Source organism: Hevea brasiliensis, chromosome 10 (assembly GCF_030052815.1).
Source record: "Hevea brasiliensis isolate MT/VB/25A 57/8 chromosome 10, ASM3005281v1, whole genome shotgun sequence".
In the NCBI taxonomy this organism is placed as follows: Eukaryota; Viridiplantae; Streptophyta; class Magnoliopsida; order Malpighiales; family Euphorbiaceae; genus Hevea; species Hevea brasiliensis.
In genome coordinates this window covers 7,195,646-7,216,399 of record NC_079502.1, presented here as the reverse complement: position 1 = coordinate 7,216,399, position 20,754 = coordinate 7,195,646, and the positions used below count along the sequence as shown (strand labels likewise).

At 32.9% G+C, this 20,754-nt stretch overlaps 2 protein-coding genes and 3 non-coding genes across 14 annotated transcripts; 3 read left to right on the top strand and 2 right to left on the bottom strand.

Moving 5' to 3' along the window:
- Positions 1 to 5,425: 5,425 nt before the first annotated feature.
- LOC110671825 (uncharacterized) lies at positions 5,426 to 13,937 on the bottom strand. 9 transcript variants are annotated; one of them, XR_009140669.1, is made up of 9 exons: positions 13,726 to 13,927; positions 13,382 to 13,546; positions 12,566 to 12,874; positions 11,704 to 12,411; positions 11,481 to 11,605; positions 8,173 to 8,380; positions 6,766 to 7,019; positions 5,846 to 5,972; positions 5,630 to 5,772 (listed from the first exon to the last, which is right to left on the bottom strand). XR_009140669.1 is itself a non-coding variant. In XM_058129098.1 (8 exons), exons 4-8 carry the CDS (start codon positions 11,752 to 11,754, stop codon positions 5,604 to 5,606), a joined length of 807 nt encoding a protein of 268 aa, XP_057985081.1. In that variant the 5' UTR covers positions 11,755 to 12,411; positions 12,566 to 12,874; positions 13,382 to 13,563; positions 13,726 to 13,925; the 3' UTR covers positions 5,426 to 5,603. The 9 variants fall into 9 exon arrangements, 7 of the variants coding, with proteins under 7 accessions (XP_057985081.1, XP_057985079.1, XP_057985078.1 ...); XM_058129098.1 differs by lacking the exon at positions 5,846 to 5,972 and having other exon boundaries at positions 5,426 to 5,772; positions 13,382 to 13,563; positions 13,726 to 13,925; XM_058129096.1 differs by lacking the exon at positions 5,846 to 5,972 and having other exon boundaries at positions 5,426 to 5,772; positions 12,560 to 12,874; positions 13,726 to 13,925.
- An 888-nt stretch (positions 13,938 to 14,825) lies between these two features.
- Positions 14,826 to 14,910, top strand: TRNAM-CAU (transfer RNA methionine (anticodon CAU)). Its single transcript is given in 2 exon segments — positions 14,826 to 14,863; positions 14,875 to 14,910. It is a non-coding gene; the product is annotated as a tRNA-Met (tRNA).
- An 854-nt stretch (positions 14,911 to 15,764) lies between these two features.
- TRNAW-CCA (transfer RNA tryptophan (anticodon CCA)) lies at positions 15,765 to 15,836 on the bottom strand. The gene has a single exon. It is a non-coding gene; the product is annotated as a tRNA-Trp (tRNA).
- Positions 15,837 to 16,113: 277 nt separating this feature from the next.
- Positions 16,114 to 16,186, top strand: TRNAR-UCU (transfer RNA arginine (anticodon UCU)). Its single transcript has one exon. It is a non-coding gene; the product is annotated as a tRNA-Arg (tRNA).
- A 419-nt stretch (positions 16,187 to 16,605) lies between these two features.
- LOC110671809 (guanine nucleotide-binding protein-like NSN1) lies at positions 16,606 to 20,721 on the top strand. Of its 2 annotated transcripts, none has more exons than XM_058129094.1 (10): positions 16,606 to 16,794; positions 16,904 to 16,934; positions 17,031 to 17,275; positions 17,688 to 17,820; positions 17,945 to 18,109; positions 18,287 to 18,504; positions 18,767 to 19,031; positions 19,408 to 19,587; positions 19,712 to 19,923; positions 20,183 to 20,721. In XM_058129094.1, the coding sequence occupies exons 2-10, from the start codon at positions 16,916 to 16,918 to the stop codon at positions 20,558 to 20,560; spliced, it is 1,815 nt and encodes a 604-aa protein (XP_057985077.1). In that variant the 5' UTR covers positions 16,606 to 16,794; positions 16,904 to 16,915; the 3' UTR covers positions 20,561 to 20,721. The 2 variants fall into 2 exon arrangements, with proteins under 2 accessions (XP_057985077.1, XP_021690087.2); XM_021834395.2 differs by having other exon boundaries at positions 16,607 to 16,794; positions 17,936 to 18,109.
- The last annotated feature ends 33 nt before the right edge of the window (positions 20,722 to 20,754 follow it).

Below are 20,754 nucleotides of genomic sequence, written 5' to 3'. Positions count from 1 at the left end.
AATTTTCTACATAATTCAAAAATTCTCATACCTAATAAATTTATAAGAATTAACAAACATATAAACCAATTAATAATATAATAATAAATATAAAATAAATTTACATGTCTCATAAAAATTTAAGGATAATATTAATAGTACTTGGTTATTTTTTTCTTGAAAATTCCAATCATTTTAAATTTTTAAGTAGTTAATAATACTTATTGGGTGTAATAAATTTTATTGATCACATTAGTGATCAAAATTTTTAAGTGAATAATCAACATGTGAGTATATAAAATGATAAATGATTGAGAGTGAATTTTTTGACAACGGTATTTTAGTCTAGAAGAATGTTTTTATGTAAATTTTATGAAATTCATTTCAAATTTCATCAAATTTGATAGGAATTAATTATAATTATAATCAATTTCTAGAATTAAATTCATATAATTGAATTTTTTTTTATTACAAATAAAACCATGGTTGATAAATTTTTCTAATTCCATAAAAAAAAAAATCTCTCATGGGTGATAAATTTTTCTATTCTTTATCCTAAAATTGGAATTTATGAGTTCATAGTACTCAAACCATTTAGTCTAAAAGAGAGGAACATTGAGAGAATCAGTAGTCACTATTGACAAAGACTTTAGAGCCAGAAAAGCAATGGATGAATTATAACAAAAAAGATCAAAAGGCAGCTTTCTTTGCTATTTCACTGTTGGATTTGATTTAAAGAGATTGCTAATTATTCCAAAACGCCTCTTCCAACCTCTACTGAAATGACATAAAATGGATTCATATATGTGCACACTGCCACACACATCAATGAAAATTTTATTGAAAAATCATTAAATTTTAGTACTTAAAATCCTAATCCCAGCTTAGGACTTATTTTAACTTTTCATATCATAATTACTTATTGAACATAAAATAGATTAGATCTAATTACGCATTAAATGTTAAGTTAAAGAAAAAAGATTTATTAAAATCTTATGTATAGAAATACTCCTCTCATTTTCAGGCATCAATATTTAGAGTATTAAATTTACAGACAAACACATCTATGAATGGCCTAATATTAGAGGCAAGATAAGCTCTCATATCATGAAAAAAAAAAGAATAAAATCTCATTCTATCCTAAAAATTAGCTCAAAAAAATAAAATTTATTCAAATTTTATATATAATACAAATAATTTATTTTAAATCAATATGGAAGGGTACTTATTATTAAATTGCTAACAATTAAAAGCCGATGAATAAAACATTTTTTTTCTATTATAGTAAATTAATGAGATCATGAATTAATAAGTTCACATGATCAAATACTAATTGGAAAATCCACAAAGTAACTAATGAAATGATTTGGCATATAATTAACTAATTAGGCAGCTAATTAGACTTGCACAATACATCACCAGCTGCCTTTTAGGGTAGATGCCATTGGTTAATTAAGACTTTCGGCCATAGGATAGGCGTAAGGGCATGCTAGTTTGTGTGATTTATCTTTTGATTATTGAGTTCTTGTTTACCTCTAATTATAATAATTAATACCTTCAAATTGCTGGATAACAGTCAAACTATCATATTCTAATCTCCTGTGTGACTTTTGCTTAATTCTATTCTTCTTTTAGTTTAATAATGCAATCCCCAAAGTGGAGATTAGTTCATTCTAAATAAAAAAAAAAGTGTTAGGCTGCTTTAATTTCCACATTTTTAGCTTAGGATTTTACTAAGCGCAGACTGCACAATCCCAAATCTCATGATTTGGATTGATTTCGATTCAAAATGATTTACGTCTAAAACAGTTTCGAGATGATTTCAATCTAGTTCAACCTTTAAGTATCAGCAACTTATAATAAATTTTTAGACATTATTTATTTAGTTCTGATGTAAAAACTTCGAAAATAAAAAGGAAAAACATTCAAATACAAACCCAACATAAATTTTTCCAAGTAAAATTGAACCCCTTTGATTAAGAGTCCAGTGTGAATAAGCCCAATACAGAAAATGGAGGACAAGAAATTGAGATAAGAGGAGAGGGTGGGAGGAGGATCAGACTCATAAAGAAAGGGAGAATGGGAATGGAAGAAACTAAAGCAAAAGGCATGTATTAGTTATATCATAGAGAGAGACAATACCAAAAAAAAAAAAAAAAAAAGAACAGTCAAAAGATGCATATAATAAAGCTGAGAAATAGGTAAAAAGAAGCTTGGGTTATGGAAATAGCTGCATGCTTATATGCTTTATAGTTATATGGGAAATTTATAATTTAATCCTTAGATTTTGCCCTATATTACATTTTAATCTCTAAATTTTGAAAAATTAATTATTTAGTTAATTAATTTTACATTATATTATACTTTAGTCTTTAGATTTTGAGAAATGAATTATTTAGTCCATTTACTTTTAATATATAGAACAATTATATCCCTATAATTTTAATATTTACAATAATTTCATTCATTAACTGAAAGACTAAATTATTTTATATATTAAAATTATAGGGACTAAAGAATGATATAATGCAAAATTCAAAAACTAAATAATTAATTTATAAAAATTTATGAACTAAAATGTAATATAATATAAAATTTATGAACTAAATAATTAATTTTCTAAAATTCAGGAATTAAAATATAATATATATGACAAAATTCAGGGACTAAATTATAAATTTCCCCAGTTATATTATGCCATCAAAGGCATATCTTGCTTGCTGTTGTGCATATGTATATACACACACATCAGCAGATTCTCTTTCCCTTTCCAATTTTCAGTACTTGAGGCAAAGAAAAATGCAAGAATTCTATGAGTTGGGGACTAAAAATGGAAGAGAAGAATACCCATTCCACCTACTTTTCATAGTACCTTCCATTGCAGCAAACAAGACGAAATTGGAGTAGCAAATAGATACAAGGGTGTATCAGTAAAAGTGAACGGCTATATCAGAAGAAGAAATAGAATCAATGAAAAAGTGAAGATTTCCTGCTCTATTACTTGATTCTTTTTTCAAATTCTCCTCAGGGAAATTACCAACACATGAAAATTCACCATCAATATCAAATCAATAATGTTGTATGATAGCTACCTGACTAGCCCCCGTGTAAGGGTCCTTTCACCTGCCAAAACAATGAAATGAATAAAAAAAATGGGAAGGCGACAAGATCAGAGTGGTCCAGCCACACAATTGCACACATAATAAAAATATTTCACATCTTTGATAATGCTCTAATCATAAAACGTTAAAAGGTAATAGCTTGTACATGGTATAGCCGATCTGATCTAATAATTACTTTGAAATTAAAACTTAGTCATTGTGCTTTTGAGCCCTTCTTATTTTCTTTGGTTGGTATAGTGATGCTTCATCACTTCAGCCTTCCAAATTTCCCTTTTTCCAGCAAGTAAATTTAATACCAAGAATCACACAAGACAATCGCCATTGAAGGTCACTGTTCTCTACTTTTCTTGCATCAAATTTTCTCTGACTACTTTAGAACCACTTTACACGTGAGGTTAGGGAATAATCCCTAGCGAAATTAAAACTAAGAACATATTGAACTTTGCAATAAGACAATATTAGGAATACTATGAGCTAGGTAATCACCAGAGCTAATAGAAGCCTTGCTTGATGACCCCAAGTTCTTCAAATAACATCCCTCCTTATACTTAGGGTAGTAAAAAGGTGGCAGTATCAAAGTGGGAAACCCTGCTTTATAAAAAGATGTGGACACCAAGAATTAATTAATGTATAACAAGAAGTTCTCTGCAAAAAAGAGATAATCATGTAAAGAAGGTAGGGCACAAGGATTATCTTCTGAAATGTACTTTTGCTTTTGCAGATCTTTTGAAAAGTATTTTCTATATGTATGCCAGTCACTATCTAATGTTTTGCGTTCCCACCATTTTCTTCATGAACATTAAACATCCACCAATATTATGCTATGAGACACAGATACGATTACTCAAGACTTAATTTATCATTGATCATTATCTCATTACAATGTAATTATCAAAGCATGTCGCGAAATGCTTGAGGGAAAGTTAAAAAGTAGAATTTCAGGGTGGCTGGTATCAGTTACAGCCTTTTATTTGACCATATAGACACTAGGGGGGCAGTTTTGTACAAACAGGAAAGGATAATCACAATGACTCACGAAGGTCAAACAAATACAAGTCACCTCTTAACCTTATCAGGCGATAATTGAGGCTTGAGCTCCCTCCTAGACCCCTATTGACTAAATCATGTCCTTGTTCACTCCAGAAAACAGAACCAGAACCCAAGGCCTCATGCACATGTAGGCATTCTCAACCATAGTTACTTGGAACGCGTAACATCTTGGATCATGGTGCGGGTACGGATACACGATTCGCCACTTAATTAAATATAGGGTACGCGGATAATAAATTTAATCGGTACGTTAATTCAATACGCAATACGTGAATTATATCAATTGCATTCGTGATACATACATTACAATTAATTAGTATAATCTCTATTCTAAAAACAACCAATAAAATTTTTTTTTTCATAATTTTTAAAAATATTAATATTAGTAAAAAAAAAATTCAAAGATCTAATTTTTTTTATAATATAAGATTAATTTTTTTTTATCAATTATATGTTTAAAAAATAATAGTATTTTAAATAGATGAGCTTTTAATTGATATTTAATGAGCCTTATAATTTAGAACTCAATAGTATATATAACACATTATAATTACTTAATGAGTTTTATTAGACTTAATAGCATGTGAAATCAACAACCGATATTCGCTATCACCTAAGCCAACGAAGATTAAAACAGTAATTTAAAGAGAGAATAAGAGATATAAAGCTTTTTCTAGAAAAATTTCTTCTTCCCCTTCTTAAGGTTTCGCGAGTGTTATTGGTTATTATTTTTTATTCTTATTTCTTCTCGTACTCTTATTTTATTAAAAAAAAGAGAAAAAAATAAGAAAAAATGAATAGAATATTCTTCTTCACTTTGATTTTGTGTCGAGCATAGTGAAATGAAATCACTTAATTTAGAGAACTAGTACGCGTTCCCAAGAAATTTGGGGTGCAAATGTCTCACGTTTTGGAACGCGAGATCTAGGTCGCAGAACCCGGAGTTTAGGAGAATATGGCAACTTTGTTCCCCACAATGCAGTACAAATAATTGAATCGTCTCTCTTCCTGTCTCCACCATCAAGCAATTCCATGACCATGCAATGATATTAATAATCAGCACTAAAGCCTAGTTTTAATCTCACCTCAGTCTTCATTCTAATTCAATTTAAGAAGTAAAGAAAGGAAAGCATTCTGGTGCAAATGGTTCTAAGCATCTACTGGAACATGGACACTGCTTTTGCAAGTGTGCTCTAATGCATACTTGAAAACTTCAATATGATTTATTTGCCATGTGTTGAGTTGAGATCAATATCAAGTTTTAAGCAGCAAACTGGATGCAACTGAGATTTATTACAAAGAAGCAGAAGCCTAAAGCAACTCACGCAAAATTGAAGGTTTCAATCTGACTGTTTAAAAATCATATTTCCTCCTGCTATATCAAGCAAAAAAAAAAACACGGAGAAGCAAAATTGTAATGGAAACCCAAAAAAAAAAAGAACTCATGACAGCTCATTTCCATCGCAGGGACTGCCTAATTCCAGAGTAGATAAGTCCTAATGACCTCCCAATCAAGGAAACTAGAAAGAATGATATGGCATTGCTAACTTTGTTGATGATAGCTCTAATCAATGGCATGGAAATATCCGATAACTCAAGGTACAGACTAAAGTAGTATCTCCTGCAAATCAATAAAAGATAATTTAGAGAGGGAAACAGACAATATTTCAGTTTGTAATCACGAAAAATCATACAGTAGTTGAAGAATGTAGCAAAATATGATTGGATGGTAGGACAAAAAATCCCAGCACTTGACACAGCTCCATGGAAGTATTGGTTCTTTCAATTAGATTAAATGGTTAAACCAAAAAATCAGCAAATCTGCAACAAGGAAAGAAAGGAAGAAGATAGAGGAAGAGTGTGTGAAGGGGTAGCAATAAAGAAAGAAGAGCACTAAGGTGCAAGGGACCAGTAAATTTAAGCATAATTGTAAATAATTGAAGAGATCAGGTCCGTTACCTCTCTTCTCGAAGAGATCATGGAATGCACAGAGTTTTAGCAATTTTACAACATGTCAAACCAATTTCCAAATCCCCGTGGTCTAAACCATTATTTGATAACAGCAATAGTCCAAATCCAAAAATATTACCCTAATTGTGAAAGTGATTGCTTCCTAGCACAACAACTCATTTCCTAAAGGTACTATCACTGTTTAGCAATGCCCTGATCAAATTACAGAATCAGCTAAACAATTATAGATTACCTCAAGAAATTAATCCATGCACCATTTCAAATCTAACAAAAAGTTTTTCATCTGTTCCACCCATCCACTTCGCCAAAATATTGCAAATTTTATTTTCCAGAATTCCCAATAACTTTTATACAGCCAAAAGTTAACAACTCCACTTCAGCCACCATCCTATTCTGATCCCATGGGAAAAAAACATATTGAACAATCTACAATGTTAAGAAGTTCAGGTTCAAACCATGATATTTTCAGGAGACATACCTTACGATGTAAAGAAAATGAAATAAGAGAAAAATAAGGCTCTATGTTTCAGCTATATTTCATCATTGCTTTGAATGAATCCTCAGTTCCACATCCAACTGGAAGACATGTTTATGTCACATGCAAGAGGGAAAAAAAATGCAGGGTCAAAGAATAGAGACATACCACCCTGTTAAGGCCCTTAATTCCTTGGTCCGTTTTACAGGCATAGAGAACTGGCTTATGACAACATAACTTAATGAACATGGTATTGTTCCATGTTTTCTCCCAGTTAGATTCTTCCACCAACTAGGATTTTCAGTCTGATTCTTGCTTGGTCCCTCAATGACTATTGACTGTAGAGTGCATAGATCAAATCGATCCTCATACATTGATACAACTGCCTCCACATTTTGATATAACCATTGATTCAAAGCCACCTGTTAACAATAACATTGTGGATGTCTGAACTACATTTATGCCAAAATTCCACATATCCTGGAATATCTATATAAACTTAACAGCAAAAATTCAACTTTCAACTTCTAGGAACCAGTACTTTGAAAACCAACAAATCAACCCCAAAAAAAAAAAAAAAATAATAATAATAATAATAATAAAAAATAAATAAATAAAATCTTTGTCAGACCTGAAAAGAAGAAAAGGACAAGGAAAGAAGTAGGGAAAATTTGTAAACATTGCAAAATATTTCCTTAAAGGACACAAAGGAGAAGTCTGTATTGAATTCCCTTTCCATCACCTGATTTGTGTTGCATGATTCTACTAAGAAAAGAAACGCTATAACAATTTCAATGGAATTTCATTATCACTTCACTTAAGCTATCAAATTCATTAAGCAACAATTTCCTCTTGTATTCACACAATATGGCTTAGTAGAAATGTGATACAGAAAGAGGAACAAATTTCTGAGCAAAAAAGAAAGGTTTTCATCTCATTTTAATACTTAACCTGCAGGTTTCCATATGTGTAGGTACATGTAGATGTTACATAGGAAGCAGTATAGGAATAAAGATAATAATAAGAATTGCAGAAATAGGTGTGAAAGCAAGAAAAGTCAACAGAAGTCAGCTAGCATTTGGATGGAAATTAGTTAAGAGGCATTTACTAGATCTTCAGCTTGTTATGGGCAGGAATTAGGATATAAAAAGAGCTGTAATAGCTCTGAGATGGTCATTCCAGAATATTATCAATGAAATCCTCATTCTTCTCTCTCTGTCTTTTCTCTGCCTCCTTTTCTTCTTTTCCTATTCTTTCCTCTACATTCTCAGCTATACAGTATAGTAGGGTTCTGCTACATAACAATAGATTTAGCAGGTTATACAATAAACACATTTAAGAAAAGCTCAAGACAGCTGTAACCGGCAAATGAAATGTAAAAGATCTATATAATATATCTGTTGTAAGTAATAAAGACCAAATCTCAGCAGCAAGAAGAAATTTAAGTTGAAGAAACAAGAAACCAACTCAAGGACGAGGAATCCAGAATCCTAGCCACAATCCCAGTTAAGGCACCAATTGTGCATGATGGAGAGCTGAACATAATAATAGGCTCAATAAAAGAAATTATCATACCTCATTTCGCAATCTTTGGAGTGCTCGGGTTGACAAATTACACATAGCCATTCCCAGGTTGTTCTTTTCATTTGACAAATAACCATCAACAGAAATAAGCTTCAAATAAACACTGGCAATGCCATCTGCTAAAGTTATTACCAAATCTTCCAATATAGAATTTCCATGCAAAGTAAACAAGCTCTGGTCATAACAGCAACTCTTCCTGCTAAAACAAAGATACTAGTAAAATAAATGCCTGCAGCGACAACAAGATTCGGTTGATTCAGAATGTAATATAAAGTAAAATTAGGAATAAGATATCGAAATGCCATTGGACATCAAAAAAAGCCTATTGAGATCCTATACTTTTATTTGACCCACTAAACCTCTGGAGTCTGGACTTTATCATTGAGCCAACTGTGTCCAGTTTGTACATGTCAGCACATGCATGAGGACAAGCACATAATGAGTGCTTAGTTGGACAAAAAAAAAATACTGAAATGGATTTCCATGCTGCGACATAAAATTAAATTCCTCTTCCCTTCTCTCTTTGATCAAAACACTGATACAAATAAATTAATTTAACCTATCTCAAATAATTATTAAATGTTTTCATTCTTCAGATACAAATTAATTAATTTAACCTCAAAAGATCATTTTCTTTGCTTTTTCTTTCTTAGCAACCAATATATTTAACACAAACTAAGAATTCAGAAAGAAATGATGATGATGATGATGATGTACCATAAACTAAATAATAAGATAAATGAAACTTTCCCTGCCTCTACAAGTAGAGTTGCAACTTGCAACCAGAAAGAGACTTTTTTAAGGGACTAATGAGAGAGAGGTGGAGAGAATTTAGGATGGGGCATCCCAAAAAAAAAAAAAAAATGAATATTGCAGAAATTGATCAACTTCTCTGGGACTCATGGAACTCAAACAAAAAATTGAAATTAGCTTTCAAAGTCTTTGATTTACTGATAAGAAGATGATGGAAATTAAAATAAAAAAGGGAAGGGGTCATGGCTTTTTTCCCCTTTATTATAGAGAGGGAATGCTTCTTTTACATTGCTGAAATTCATGCCATATCAGCAGTATTTATAATCTATCAGCATATGTGGCACATCAACATGCATTTTAAGAAGTCTCACTAACATGTCCAGATCATGCTAGGCTGGACAATAGAAGTCAACAGGCTCCTTTTGTTTTCTTAAAGTCCAAAGGCTTTTTATTTATTATTCCATAAAATTCTGAGACCAATTTAATTTTGGACAGATACTGAGCAACTTTTTCTTGCACATTATAAGAAACGCCCAAATATGCAGCAGACCAAGTATCTAAGCATAGTTAGATGCATGGTTTTAAATCATGGTCATGGCCACATTCACGATCATGGTCGTGAGTAACGGAAACGGGCTTGTAATAGCCGTAACGTAACGGTAATGGCCTTTCGCTATGCAATTTTTTTTGAAAAATTTGCAAAGTTCATGAAATGAATAAATATTCAAAAATATAACTAAAACTAAGATATAAAACTAAATAATAAGCACAGCTATATCAAATAAAGATATTAAATCCACTATTCTTATACATCACTAATATTAATCAATGTAAAACCAAAATAACTAAGAAGACAGTATGTAAATAACTAACTTTTTTACCACCAAAATAAGTGTCCAAGAAACTATTGATTATCTTGACTTTGATCCTAGGACTGGGACTGGAAGCTTTGATCATTAGCTTACGTTATAAACTTACTATGTAATTAGGTTATTAACTTACTATGTAATTAGGTTGTAAACTTACTATTTAATTTAGAAAATCAATTTCAAGAGTTAATTTCATAATTATTTATTTTTCTTAAATTTTATCTTGCCAAAACCTAAATTTATACTTAATAAATATTATTAAAATCTAAAACTTTCTTTGATATTATTTTCTAATTATTTATGTATTTATCTGAAACTGATTCAAAAATAGTTAAATTATAAAAAAAAAAAAAAAAAAAAAAACTTACCCTTCAATCCCCTTTACTTCAAAACTACCTTATCTATTTGATGATCCATGCTCTTGAGCTCAAAAATTTGTAGAGAAATGAATGGTTTCACTTGAGTTGATTGAAGAGAAAATTGAGAGAAAGTTGCGAGAAAATGGCCTAGTTGCCCAGAGAGAAAAATGAAAAGGCGCTAAAATGAAAGAGTCAAGATAGTTTTTGCCCAAAAAAAAAGTTCCCTCTACTGCATTTCACATGAAAGAGGTAAAAAAAAGTCAAGAATTCTTAACTGGAAAAATAAAGGCTGTTACAACCATTACCTTTAAATAATGGCCATTACGGCTTTTAAAGTTACAAATTTAAAAATTCGTTAAATAACGATGGTAATGGTAACGGTAAGCCAAAAACAAAGAAAAAAACCTTTAACTAACAACCATTACGCCGTTATTTAAAACCATGGTAAGATATCCTGTGTGGATAAAATTGACAAATGATTACAATGTCCATAATATCAATGTCTATTAAGCAAACCTGAATGTAACAACATAAGTACATTGTTTGCTTTATCAACTACCTCTATTACTATATCTTCCTGGCAACATCCTTTACAAAGAAGAGCACAGTGAAGAGGCAGTTTGAAAGTTCAGCCTACCTCTTAAATAACCGGTTTCCAAAGATCACCAATTACAGCTGTATAGATTTTCAAATATTGTAATGTCTACTTAAAAAATAGTAGATTTAAATGTGTTTTATTGGAGTGCCTCTCTCACCATACATAAATGGCTTCCTAACACCATGACATCCCTATAAATGCTTCCATACTAGTATCCACATTTTCAGCTTTAGACAAACAGTAGAAAGCCAACCAAACCCTATAAAAAGTAGTGTGCACTTTTAAGGCACAACTGGCCAACTATTTCCACATAATTAGAAATATGCCACAGTAAAAGTGTTATTGTGTATATGTTCCTCCTTTAAAATCCCCATTTGTATTTACTTTATCTCATTGCAATTAGTCAGTTTACCATACTATATAATTGTATATGCAAAATGCATAGTCAATCTAGAGAAAAAACAAAGAGAAAGACAGCAAAAAAAAAAAAAAAAAAAATCCTCATAACACGAGTAAATAAAATGGTAATAAGATAAGAAGCAAACACGTCACCGTGCAACACTAAAGGTAGTTCAATTTGTATTGCCCAAATTAACTGCAATCTGCAAACTCAATTCTAAAAAATCTTTTATTATATTCTAAATACAAGTATACAACCCATATGAGAACTTAAAGTGGTCTAGAAACAACAAAAACAAGATGGTCACGACCAAAATTTACCTGAGAGAACCAAATCTAAGAGAGTACAATAATTCTGCATAAAGATCTTCCTTGCCTGACTTTCTTATTGTCTGCAAAACAGTTTCATCTCCCTTTAACTTCTGAATCATCAAAGAGAGAAGTGCCTGAAAAAGAGACAAAGAGAGAGAAAGAGTGAGATTAATCTAAACCAGCAATGTATAATAAAACTCATAGCAGAATGTTAAGCTTTTCCATTCTTTACCTCATTCAGTTTCTTGTTTTCAAGACGAAGTTCTTCTACTAGCCAAGCCATGGATATGCAGTTACAAGATTTTTGAATAATTTCAGGAAAAATAGTCAACCAGTCATCCAAATTAAAATCCTCACAATCACCAAAAACATCATTCACCTGCGAACAAAAATTATGAAACCCTTAATTTCCAAAGTACTAATGAATGATGGTAAAATGCATACTTTAGGTTTGTCAAACGTCCCTGTCAAATATTTTACATGCCCCATTTGAGAGACCATTCCAAATAGAACCAATTTCACGCAATATTATTTGGCCCTGACATATTATACAATATTATTAAGCCCCGGATGCCCATCTAGTGAAGTAACTCAAAGCTGACAGATTTAAGAAAAACAATTCCTATTTTCCATTGGCTTATCAAACTAATATTAGGAGACAATTTTATCTACAGAGAGAGAGAGAGATAATAGGAGAAAGAAAATAGTGACAGTGCCTGCCTCATCCCTCAGTTGTTTAAAAGAAGCCCAAAGTAGTCGCAACTTGGGACCCTCAGATACAGCATACAAACTTAAGGGTTGCTTTGGACGCTGTTGCTCAATTTCAAGGAGTTTGTTTCCCAGATTGATATTGTGTTCTATAGCATGAAGAGAATCCAAGAGTTTTGCCCCTACTGCATCCCAAGCATAATTTATGTTAACATGGTCTTCCTTCTTAGCACTGTGAATAGAAGAAAAATAGCTTTTTCAGGTAAAAAAAAAAAAAAGCCTTACACAAATAAAGAGATTACACTGTTATCTTCAGAAAGCCAAAGAACCTATAACTGAAGCAAAGAAAAGCCTTGAAACTGAAATTTTTATCTCCTTACCCTTACCTACCAGAAGACGCTGTGCTGTCATGGACCACAATGTTATTTGCGATGTTCCTCCAAGAAGTCAAATTGGGCCTATCAGTAGGAATTACACCAGCCATATATGTAAGAGCTATGCTGGCCATCAGAAGCAACTGGTCGCTAATAGAAACCAAATCAGATGCTGTAGCACCATCAGGGTCCACCAGAGCTCCCAAGCAGCTATACCTATTTTCCCTTTTACACGGACTTGCATTCAAATTTGAGAGTCCAATACTGAACGCATTCACAAGAGGGAGCTGGACAACTTTACAGCTTCCATGGGAATACTTTCTGCAGTCAAAACATACATATGAGATCATTATTAACGGTAATACTTAATTTAAATGGTGAAACACTGTGGAAATCAAATCATATGTACAAAACATTTCTAATAAACTGATTGCTGCCATACCAACCTTAATGTCGCCAAAAAGTGCAGTTCTTCCAAGAGAAAGAAAGAGTTCACATGTATGTCAGTATGTGATTTAGTGAGCCACGTGTAGTGGATGATCATTGGGGTTCCAAGAAAATAATAAAAGTTGAGCTCAGCAGGAAAAACAAGTAGCAATTTGGATTTTTTTTTTTTTTAATTTTCAATTTCTTATCAAAATGACAGTCCATATAGTTTCCTCTCAAGTAAGAATTACCAATAACATCAAACTAACCAACGTTTTGCAAACCATCACTAGGCATTAGCATATTGAATGAATCCCAATTTCAAATCAACCAAAAAAACAAAATCCTCCATGCATATAACATCAAAGAGAAGGGAGTTCAAAAAAAGCAAAGAGTAGACACCTCTGTGGCACCCTAAAATGCGAATTTCGTATTAAACAGCTCTTCCCTCTGACACAGCTAGTCCGCTTATGCAGCTTAATACATAATGTGGAAGGTGCACACTCTGCCATTGCTAAAACTTTCCAGTCTCCCAATCAACACATTGCCTGGCAAGGAAATCGAGTTCTGCGCCCAAATTGAGACTTAAAAGAGTTCAATTAACTCACAAATACAACAATTACAGTAAAAGAAGGCAAGTGAAAAATAGAATGTAGGAAGTTAGAGTTAGGGTTCATGAGAAAGGTACGTAGCACAAGTGGTTGAAAATCGAGAAGGATGAAGATTTGGATTGGATTTGTGCGTACCTGGTTCATGAAGTCGACAAACAACGTTGATCGGTCGGTCGTCGTTATCTCCAGTACAAAGCACAGTCCGGTCCAGTTACAACAAGGAAACGAACAAACAATGCGCAAAGCAAATCTAGAGAGAGCAGATTGAAAAAATAACCTTCCCTCTCACGCTAAAAGTAAAATAGAAAATTTAAGAATATTTTTAGAGATGAAGTTAATTGATAGAAGTGATAAAATTACCCCAAAAATTATGAAATATTGTCTCGCTTGCTCTTTTTTAAATTTTAATAAAAAAATATATATTAATAAATGAAAATTAAGTTTAGTAATTAAGATTTTATTTTTTTCATAAAAAATAATTTATATATAAAAAATAATTTTCATAGTAAATATTTTATAAATAATATTTTTTATTATTTAATTATAATATTAAATTAATAATATATATATACATTTAATAAGATTATTAAAATATAAAAAATAAAAATTAACTTTTTTTTTGAAAAAGTCATTTTTTTAAAAAAAATTAATTTTCTCCTTGATAAGAAAGAAAATATTATTTTTTTCAGTGGTTCAAAAATACAGAAAATATTTTTTAAGAAAATATTTCACAGAAATTAATAATAAATTAGCTCTTGAAATATTAATATGTTTATTTTAAAATTTAAATTTATATATATTTTTCTCTATTTTTATTTATTTGTTTTGAACTTGAATTTTTTGAAGAAATTTATTTTTTAGCAATGAATTTCCCTTCCACATTTGATTTTAAATATACCAATTGGATTGATATAAATTAATATATTTAAAATTTTCTTTTTTAAAATTATATATGAAGATAGTTTTGTTTGTGAATAAAGTAATAGTATAAAATATGAAAAATCCCTAAGAAAAAAAAAATTCATAAAGCATCACTAGAACATACAAAAGATTTTTTTTTCACGAATAAAATAATTTTTTTATTATTAATGAATTTTATTGTTAAAGTTGTGAAATATTGAATTTGCGTCTTAATGAGACTAATTTTATATACAGTGAGAATACCATTTAAAAATCATTTTACACGGAGAAACAAACCCAATAAATTTTAAAATTGGGAATGCTAAGAACATGTAGGGGTGGTGGCGCAGTTGGCTAGCGCGTAGGTCTCATAGCTTCTGAGTAATCCTGAGGTCGAGAGTTCGAGCCTCTCTCACCCCATTTCAATTTTTTTTATGATGGTTTTAGCAATGATTTATCGATCAGTGGACACTGTAAGATCAAATTTATTAACTAAGCAATGCTGCAGAAAGGTTTAATTCCTGAGTCTGTTACTTACAAATGGTGTTGCTTGATGCCAGAGCGACCTTCAGCTGCGAACCGACTTTTCACGATGACCGTTGGCCACCCTCCACAACTAATGGCTTTTGTACTCAGCCTTGCATAGCACCATTGGCCATTCATATTAGCGCGACAGATGCATAAGAACAAGTGGAATTTAAGCTAAGGCTAAGCTTATGCCTCCTGGTATCCATTATTGTTTAGGACACAAATTTGAACAAGCTTTATTATTAACACATGTTACATGCAACGCATTCAAGAGATGGAAACAACAGAAAAGAAGAATAATTTGTTAGATCATAGCTCTGTAGAGCTGGTTTACCATCTTGTTCAACAACTGCAAATACGCATGTCTCCAAGATTTACTTGTCATTAGACCCATATCCAGTTCCTTCACCTGCATAAAATCCATGAGCTTTCAAACCATTCTTCGCCTTGTTCAGTGTCGTTTCTGGTCCATCTTGTTCAACAACTGCAAATACGCATGCCTCCTAGATTTACTTGTCATTAGACCCATATCCAGTCCCTGCACCTGCGTAAAATCCAAGAGCTTTCAAATCATTCTTCGCCTTGTTCAGTGTTGTTTCTGGTACCACCAGTAGTTGATGGATTCTGCATTGTTCCTTCACCTGGGCCAGATGCTGATTGAACCTTGTGCTCTGCCTGCAAATATTTCTAAGCTAATTAAATATATAAAAAAAAAAAACAAAAAACAAAAATGTTGAACAGGGAATTGAACCCGACGTGAATCGAACACGCAACCTTCTGATCTGGAGTCAGACGCGCTACCATTGCGCCACGGATCCACTGTGTTCTCTTACAAATGATAAATTAAAAATACACTGGAATCTGTCTTGACGGATAAATATTTTAAAAATTCCCCAGTGAAAAGCTTAAACAGAGTCCACACATTTCCATATGATTTCAATTAATCTCTTCAATATCAGATCATGGACATGGGTTATCCCCAATTTCCCATTTTCATTATCTTCGTCAACGACTGCCACAGTAACTCTCGCGGTGATTGGTGTTACACCGAAGAGAAAGAAAGAATAGATTGAGATCTGTTAATGAAAAAAGCAAGCGCCCATGGCCTAATGGATAAGGCGCCTGACTTCTAATCAGGCGATTGTGGGTTCGAGTCCCACTGGGCGTGTTTTTATTCCATTTCGATTTTACTCTTAATTTGAGGTCCTATTTTTATTTTACAATTTCAACAAGAGTTAATTGTTTAATTATAATATTATATAAATTAATTTTTTAAATTTGTTGTTGTAGTTTTAATTAACTGCAATAATTAATATTACTCATGAGAGAGGCACATAATTTGTTTTCGCACTTTTTACAATAAACTATATTTTAATAAGTTACCATGAAATGGGGCGGTGGCGCAGTTGGCTGGCGCTTAGGTCTCATAGCTTCCGGGTTATCCTAAGGTCGAGAGTTCGAGCTTCTCTCACCCCACTTTACCTTTTTTGCCAAGTGCCTTTTGCTTGGGCTCGGCCCACTCGGGTTGCAATCTTCTCACATGGGCCCATGTATTAGAATGGGTCGCAAATCGGATCATCCATATTCACACCAGACATTAGACATCACCGAATTCAACTGTCCCCTCCTAAAACCCTAGTAATCGAGTGTCGACTCCAGTCTCCAGTCATCTCCTTCCCATTTTTCTCTGTTAAAACTTAAAACCCTAGCATAAACCAGCGACATTCTCTCTTTCTTCCCCTCTATCTAGTTTCCTCTCCAGGCTTTCTCTTCCAGGTGATTCTCTATATCTCTACATATCTTCTTTTCCATCAGAGCTTCTCTTTTTTCTGCTCAACTTATGTTCATTTTGTATTATGCTCTTTTTGCACTATTTTAATTTCAGGAAGAATCAAATATGGTGAAGAAGAGCAAAAGTAAGGCAAACCCATTTCTCTAATTGCAGTTTTGTTTATTGGATCTTCAGTTTTTTTGTGTTTGTGACCTATTTTGTGGGTTATGGTGGTGTATAGAAAGTAAAAGTAAGAGAATTCCATTGAGGCAGAAGTATAAGGTTTTAAGGAAGGTGAGGCAGCATCACAAAAAGAAGGCCAAGGAGGCGAAGAAGCTGGGATTGAATAAAAAAAGCAAGGTCGAGAAGGATCCTGGTATTCCTAATGATTGGCCATTCAAGGAACAGGAGCTCAAGGCTCTTGAAGCCCGTCGGGCTCGTGCTCTTGAGGAATTGGAGCAAAAGAAAGCTGCTCGCAAGGAGAGGGTATTGATTCAATTTGCTTAATTTTTGGTGTTGCTTGCAATGTCCTATTATTGCATTTAATAATTGATTTTGTTGTTGTGATTTATTCTCACAGCTTCTATTTTGTTTAAGATAAACCTGTGTGTTATTAACAAAGGAGTTTTTACTTGTTTGGAATTCAAAAAACAGCGTTTTATGCCAATGTGAACCATGCTTGAGGTCACAATTGAGTTATATCTCTTGTTTTAAAGGAGGAAGACTGATTCAATTAAATGCAAGAAGCGATAGTTCTTATCATAGATAGGTCATTGTGCATTTTTGAAGTCATTTTCTGTAGTTTTTAACATTTATGCCTTAGAGCTGCAAGGATTTGTTGTTGCTGTCCTATACCTTTGGTCTCCTACTGGTAATAGATCTCCATTTACTTTTTCAGGCTCAAAAGAGGAAGTTGGGGTTACTCGAGGATGATGACATCTCTAAGTTTGCTGATGTAGCTTCAGCAAAAGAACAAAATTTTGAAGAGCAAAATGGCAATGATGATGTTGGTGGAATTGCCAGAAATCGTGGTATGCTGATTCTTGACAAAGGCACTTGTTATATGTGGAAAGTATTGAAGATGATTTGTAGATTCCACTCTCATGTATACTCTTGCATTTTGCAAATTTTTTTTTTTCCATATAGACAATTCAGATAGGGCATTCTATAAGGAGTTGGTGAAAGTTATTGAAGAATCAGATGTCATATTGGAAGTCCTTGACGCCCGAGATCCCCTTGGTACCCGTTGTGTTGATATGGAAAAGATGGTGATGAAATCAGGTCATGACAAGCGTCTAGTGCTGCTCCTAAATAAAATTGGTAATTTTTCTTCTCAGTCACCTTCTTCATCTATCTAACAATTTTTTTTTTCTTTCTTTTTTGGGAGGGGGCTGCTACTTGAATGTATCGATTACAATGTGGTCAGATATTGTGGAGCATCATCAGTTCTTGTAACTTCTGTAGAATCATGCTGCTGATTTTATTCTGGTATTGCAGATCTTGTCCCTCGAGAAGCTGTTGAAAAATGGCTTAAGTATCTTAGAGAAGAATTGCCTGCAGTTGCCTTCAAGTGTAGTACCCAAGAGCAGAGATCAAACCTAGGGTGGAAATCTTCCTCAAAAACAGCAAAGACCAGCAATCTTCTGCAAACAAGTGATTGTCTTGGAGCTGAAACCCTTATCAAATTGCTGAAAAATTACTCAAGAAGTCATGATGTATGTTGATCTTCAGGGTTTTCTTCTATTTGTTTTTCCTCTATATTGAGCTATTCTATTTCTTTCTTTCTTTCTTTTTGCGAAGGGAATGGTAAGATCGAAGTCTAAAGTCTAACATATGCCAACTGGATGTTTTCTCATTCTCACAGTTACCAGATTTTCCACTTTCTTTTAGCATTCTTATATGTAAAGTTGTGCCACTCTATAAATATGGTTTTTGAAATTTTTTTTTTTAACTGTTACATACCCTGGTTTCTAGCAGATCAAAAAATCTATTACAGTTGGTGTCATTGGACTGCCTAATGTTGGTAAGAGTAGTCTAATTAACAGCTTAAAGAGATGTCATGTTGTCAATGTTGGTGCTACTCCTGGGCTAACAAGATCAATGCAAGAAGTTCAGCTAGACAAGAATGTTAAATTACTGGATTGTCCTGGTGTTGTATTGCTCAAGTCTGGGGAGAATGATGCATCTATAGCTCTTCGCAATTGCAAAAGGATTGAAAAGCTAGATGATCCAATTAACCCAGGTAATTTAACCCTCTATATTAATGTTTTTCTTTTGTATTAGACCAATTAATCTGCTTTTGTGCCTTTAGTTTTTCCTGACATTTACCCTCAGATATAATGGTCTTATCTTCTTAGGCAAACAAAGATCTCCCCCTCTTCCCTTGCTTATCTTCTTATGATAAAGATTCCACAAACTGGGTTGTTAGGCTGGATGTAATTATTATTATTCTTCCTTCTTTCATTCTTGCTGACATAATTCTTTGTATTAACATAGATTTCAAGAAGATGTCAACTTTACATGTTGTCAATATTTATTTTGATGCTCTGATACTACTTGAATAGCTTATTGATGCTTATTGTGTTTCTCTTGCTCATTGTGTTTCTTTGATAACACAGTGAAAGAAATTCTCAAGCTTTGTCCGGCCAGACTGTTGGTAACCCTATACAAGATACCAAACTTTGAATCAGTTGATGACTTTCTGCAAAAGGTGGCTACTGTCAGGGGTAGGCTGAAAAAGGGTGGTATTGTGGATGTTGAAGCTGCTGCTAGAATTGTTCTGCATGACTGGAATGAGGGTATGCAATCTAGGAACTTTAATGCATAAATGGAGGCATCCAAGAGAAACATGATGCAAATGATAATTTCTAAAAGTGAAATTCAATTCTGATTTAAAAGATTATCTTATTTGGCATTTTTCAGGTAAAATTCCATATTACACTATGCCTCCCTCTAGGGATCAAGACGAACCTTTGGAGGCTAAGATTGTTTCAGAGCTTGGAAAGGAATTTAATGTTGATGAAGTTTACAGTGGTGAATCCTCATTCATTGGGAGCCTCAAATCTGTTAATGACTTCCATCCCATTGAAGTTCCTCCTAGTTGTCCAATCAATTTCGATGAAAGTATGATAGAGGTTTGTGTTCTCTTTTGCTGTTACTGTTAAATATGCACATTGGGGGTAATCCTTTTATAAACCTCAAGATATTTGATTGATAATCAATATCAGAAGTTCTTTTGGTAAATTACTGTGTGAAATCAGGCTTGCTTCTTTTTTTCCTCCGATTGTGGAAGATATTAGTTCTCAAAGAGCCTAATTTAGCAATCTATTTTGATTTCATTTCTTTCAAAATCATTTTTTTTTTTTTACTAATGGTTGCTTTTTCACTTATCAGGGAGATGTGGAAACCCAGCCATCAACTCAAGGTGATGAAAATTCTGAACATATGAATGATGGTGAAGACCAGTCTATGAGTTCCGAAGAAGATGCAAACGAGAACAAGGCAAAGACAACAAATAGCCGACAAAATGAGAAGCTATATGCAGTAGAAGGTATGCTCAATACAAAAATGAAACGAGCAGAGAAGAAAAGGAGGAAAAAAGCAGTGAAAGTGGATGCAATGGATGATGACTATGACTTCAAAGTGGATTACGTCAAGAAAAAGGGTTCTGCCATCGATGTGGAAGATGAGAGTGGGAAAAAAGATGATGATGATGATGATCAAATTACCGGTGAGGTGCCAATGTCGGGTGTCAAGTTTGATGATGAATGACGGAATAAGTAACCATGATTTTTTAGTAGAGTTACTATTTTGCTAGTTAAGAGTTTTATGATAATTTTTTTAAAGTGGGCAACAATTACATCCAAATATGAACTCTGCATCAATGTGAGGAAATTTTGTTAAGAAGAAAGAGCTTTTTATTTCAATCAGAACTACTCTCTGATGTCTCTATCTCTATCACCCAA

What these genes read in the sequence shown, in the direction of transcription:
- LOC110671825 (XM_058129098.1), bottom strand. Translation starts at nt 11,754, where the DNA reads ATGGCTTGGCTAGTAGAAGAACTTCGTCTTGAAAACAAGAAACTGAAT. An exon ending in AAAACAAGAAACTGAATGAG is followed by an intron (nt 11,606 to 11,703) that starts GTAAAGAATGGA and finishes TCTCTTTTTCAG; the next exon opens with GCACTTCTCTCTTTGATGAT. An exon ending in CTTAGATTTGGTTCTCTCAG is followed by an intron (nt 8,381 to 11,480) that starts GTAAATTTTGGT and finishes TCTTTGTTTTAG; the next exon opens with CAGGAAGAGTTGCTGTTATG.
- LOC110671809 (XM_021834395.2), top strand. An exon ending in AAGCTGCTCGCAAGGAGAGG is followed by an intron (nt 17,276 to 17,687) that starts GTATTGATTCAA and finishes TTACTTTTTCAG; the next exon opens with GCTCAAAAGAGGAAGTTGGG. An exon ending in TCTGCATGACTGGAATGAGG is followed by an intron (nt 19,588 to 19,711) that starts GTATGCAATCTA and finishes GGCATTTTTCAG; the next exon opens with GTAAAATTCCATATTACACT.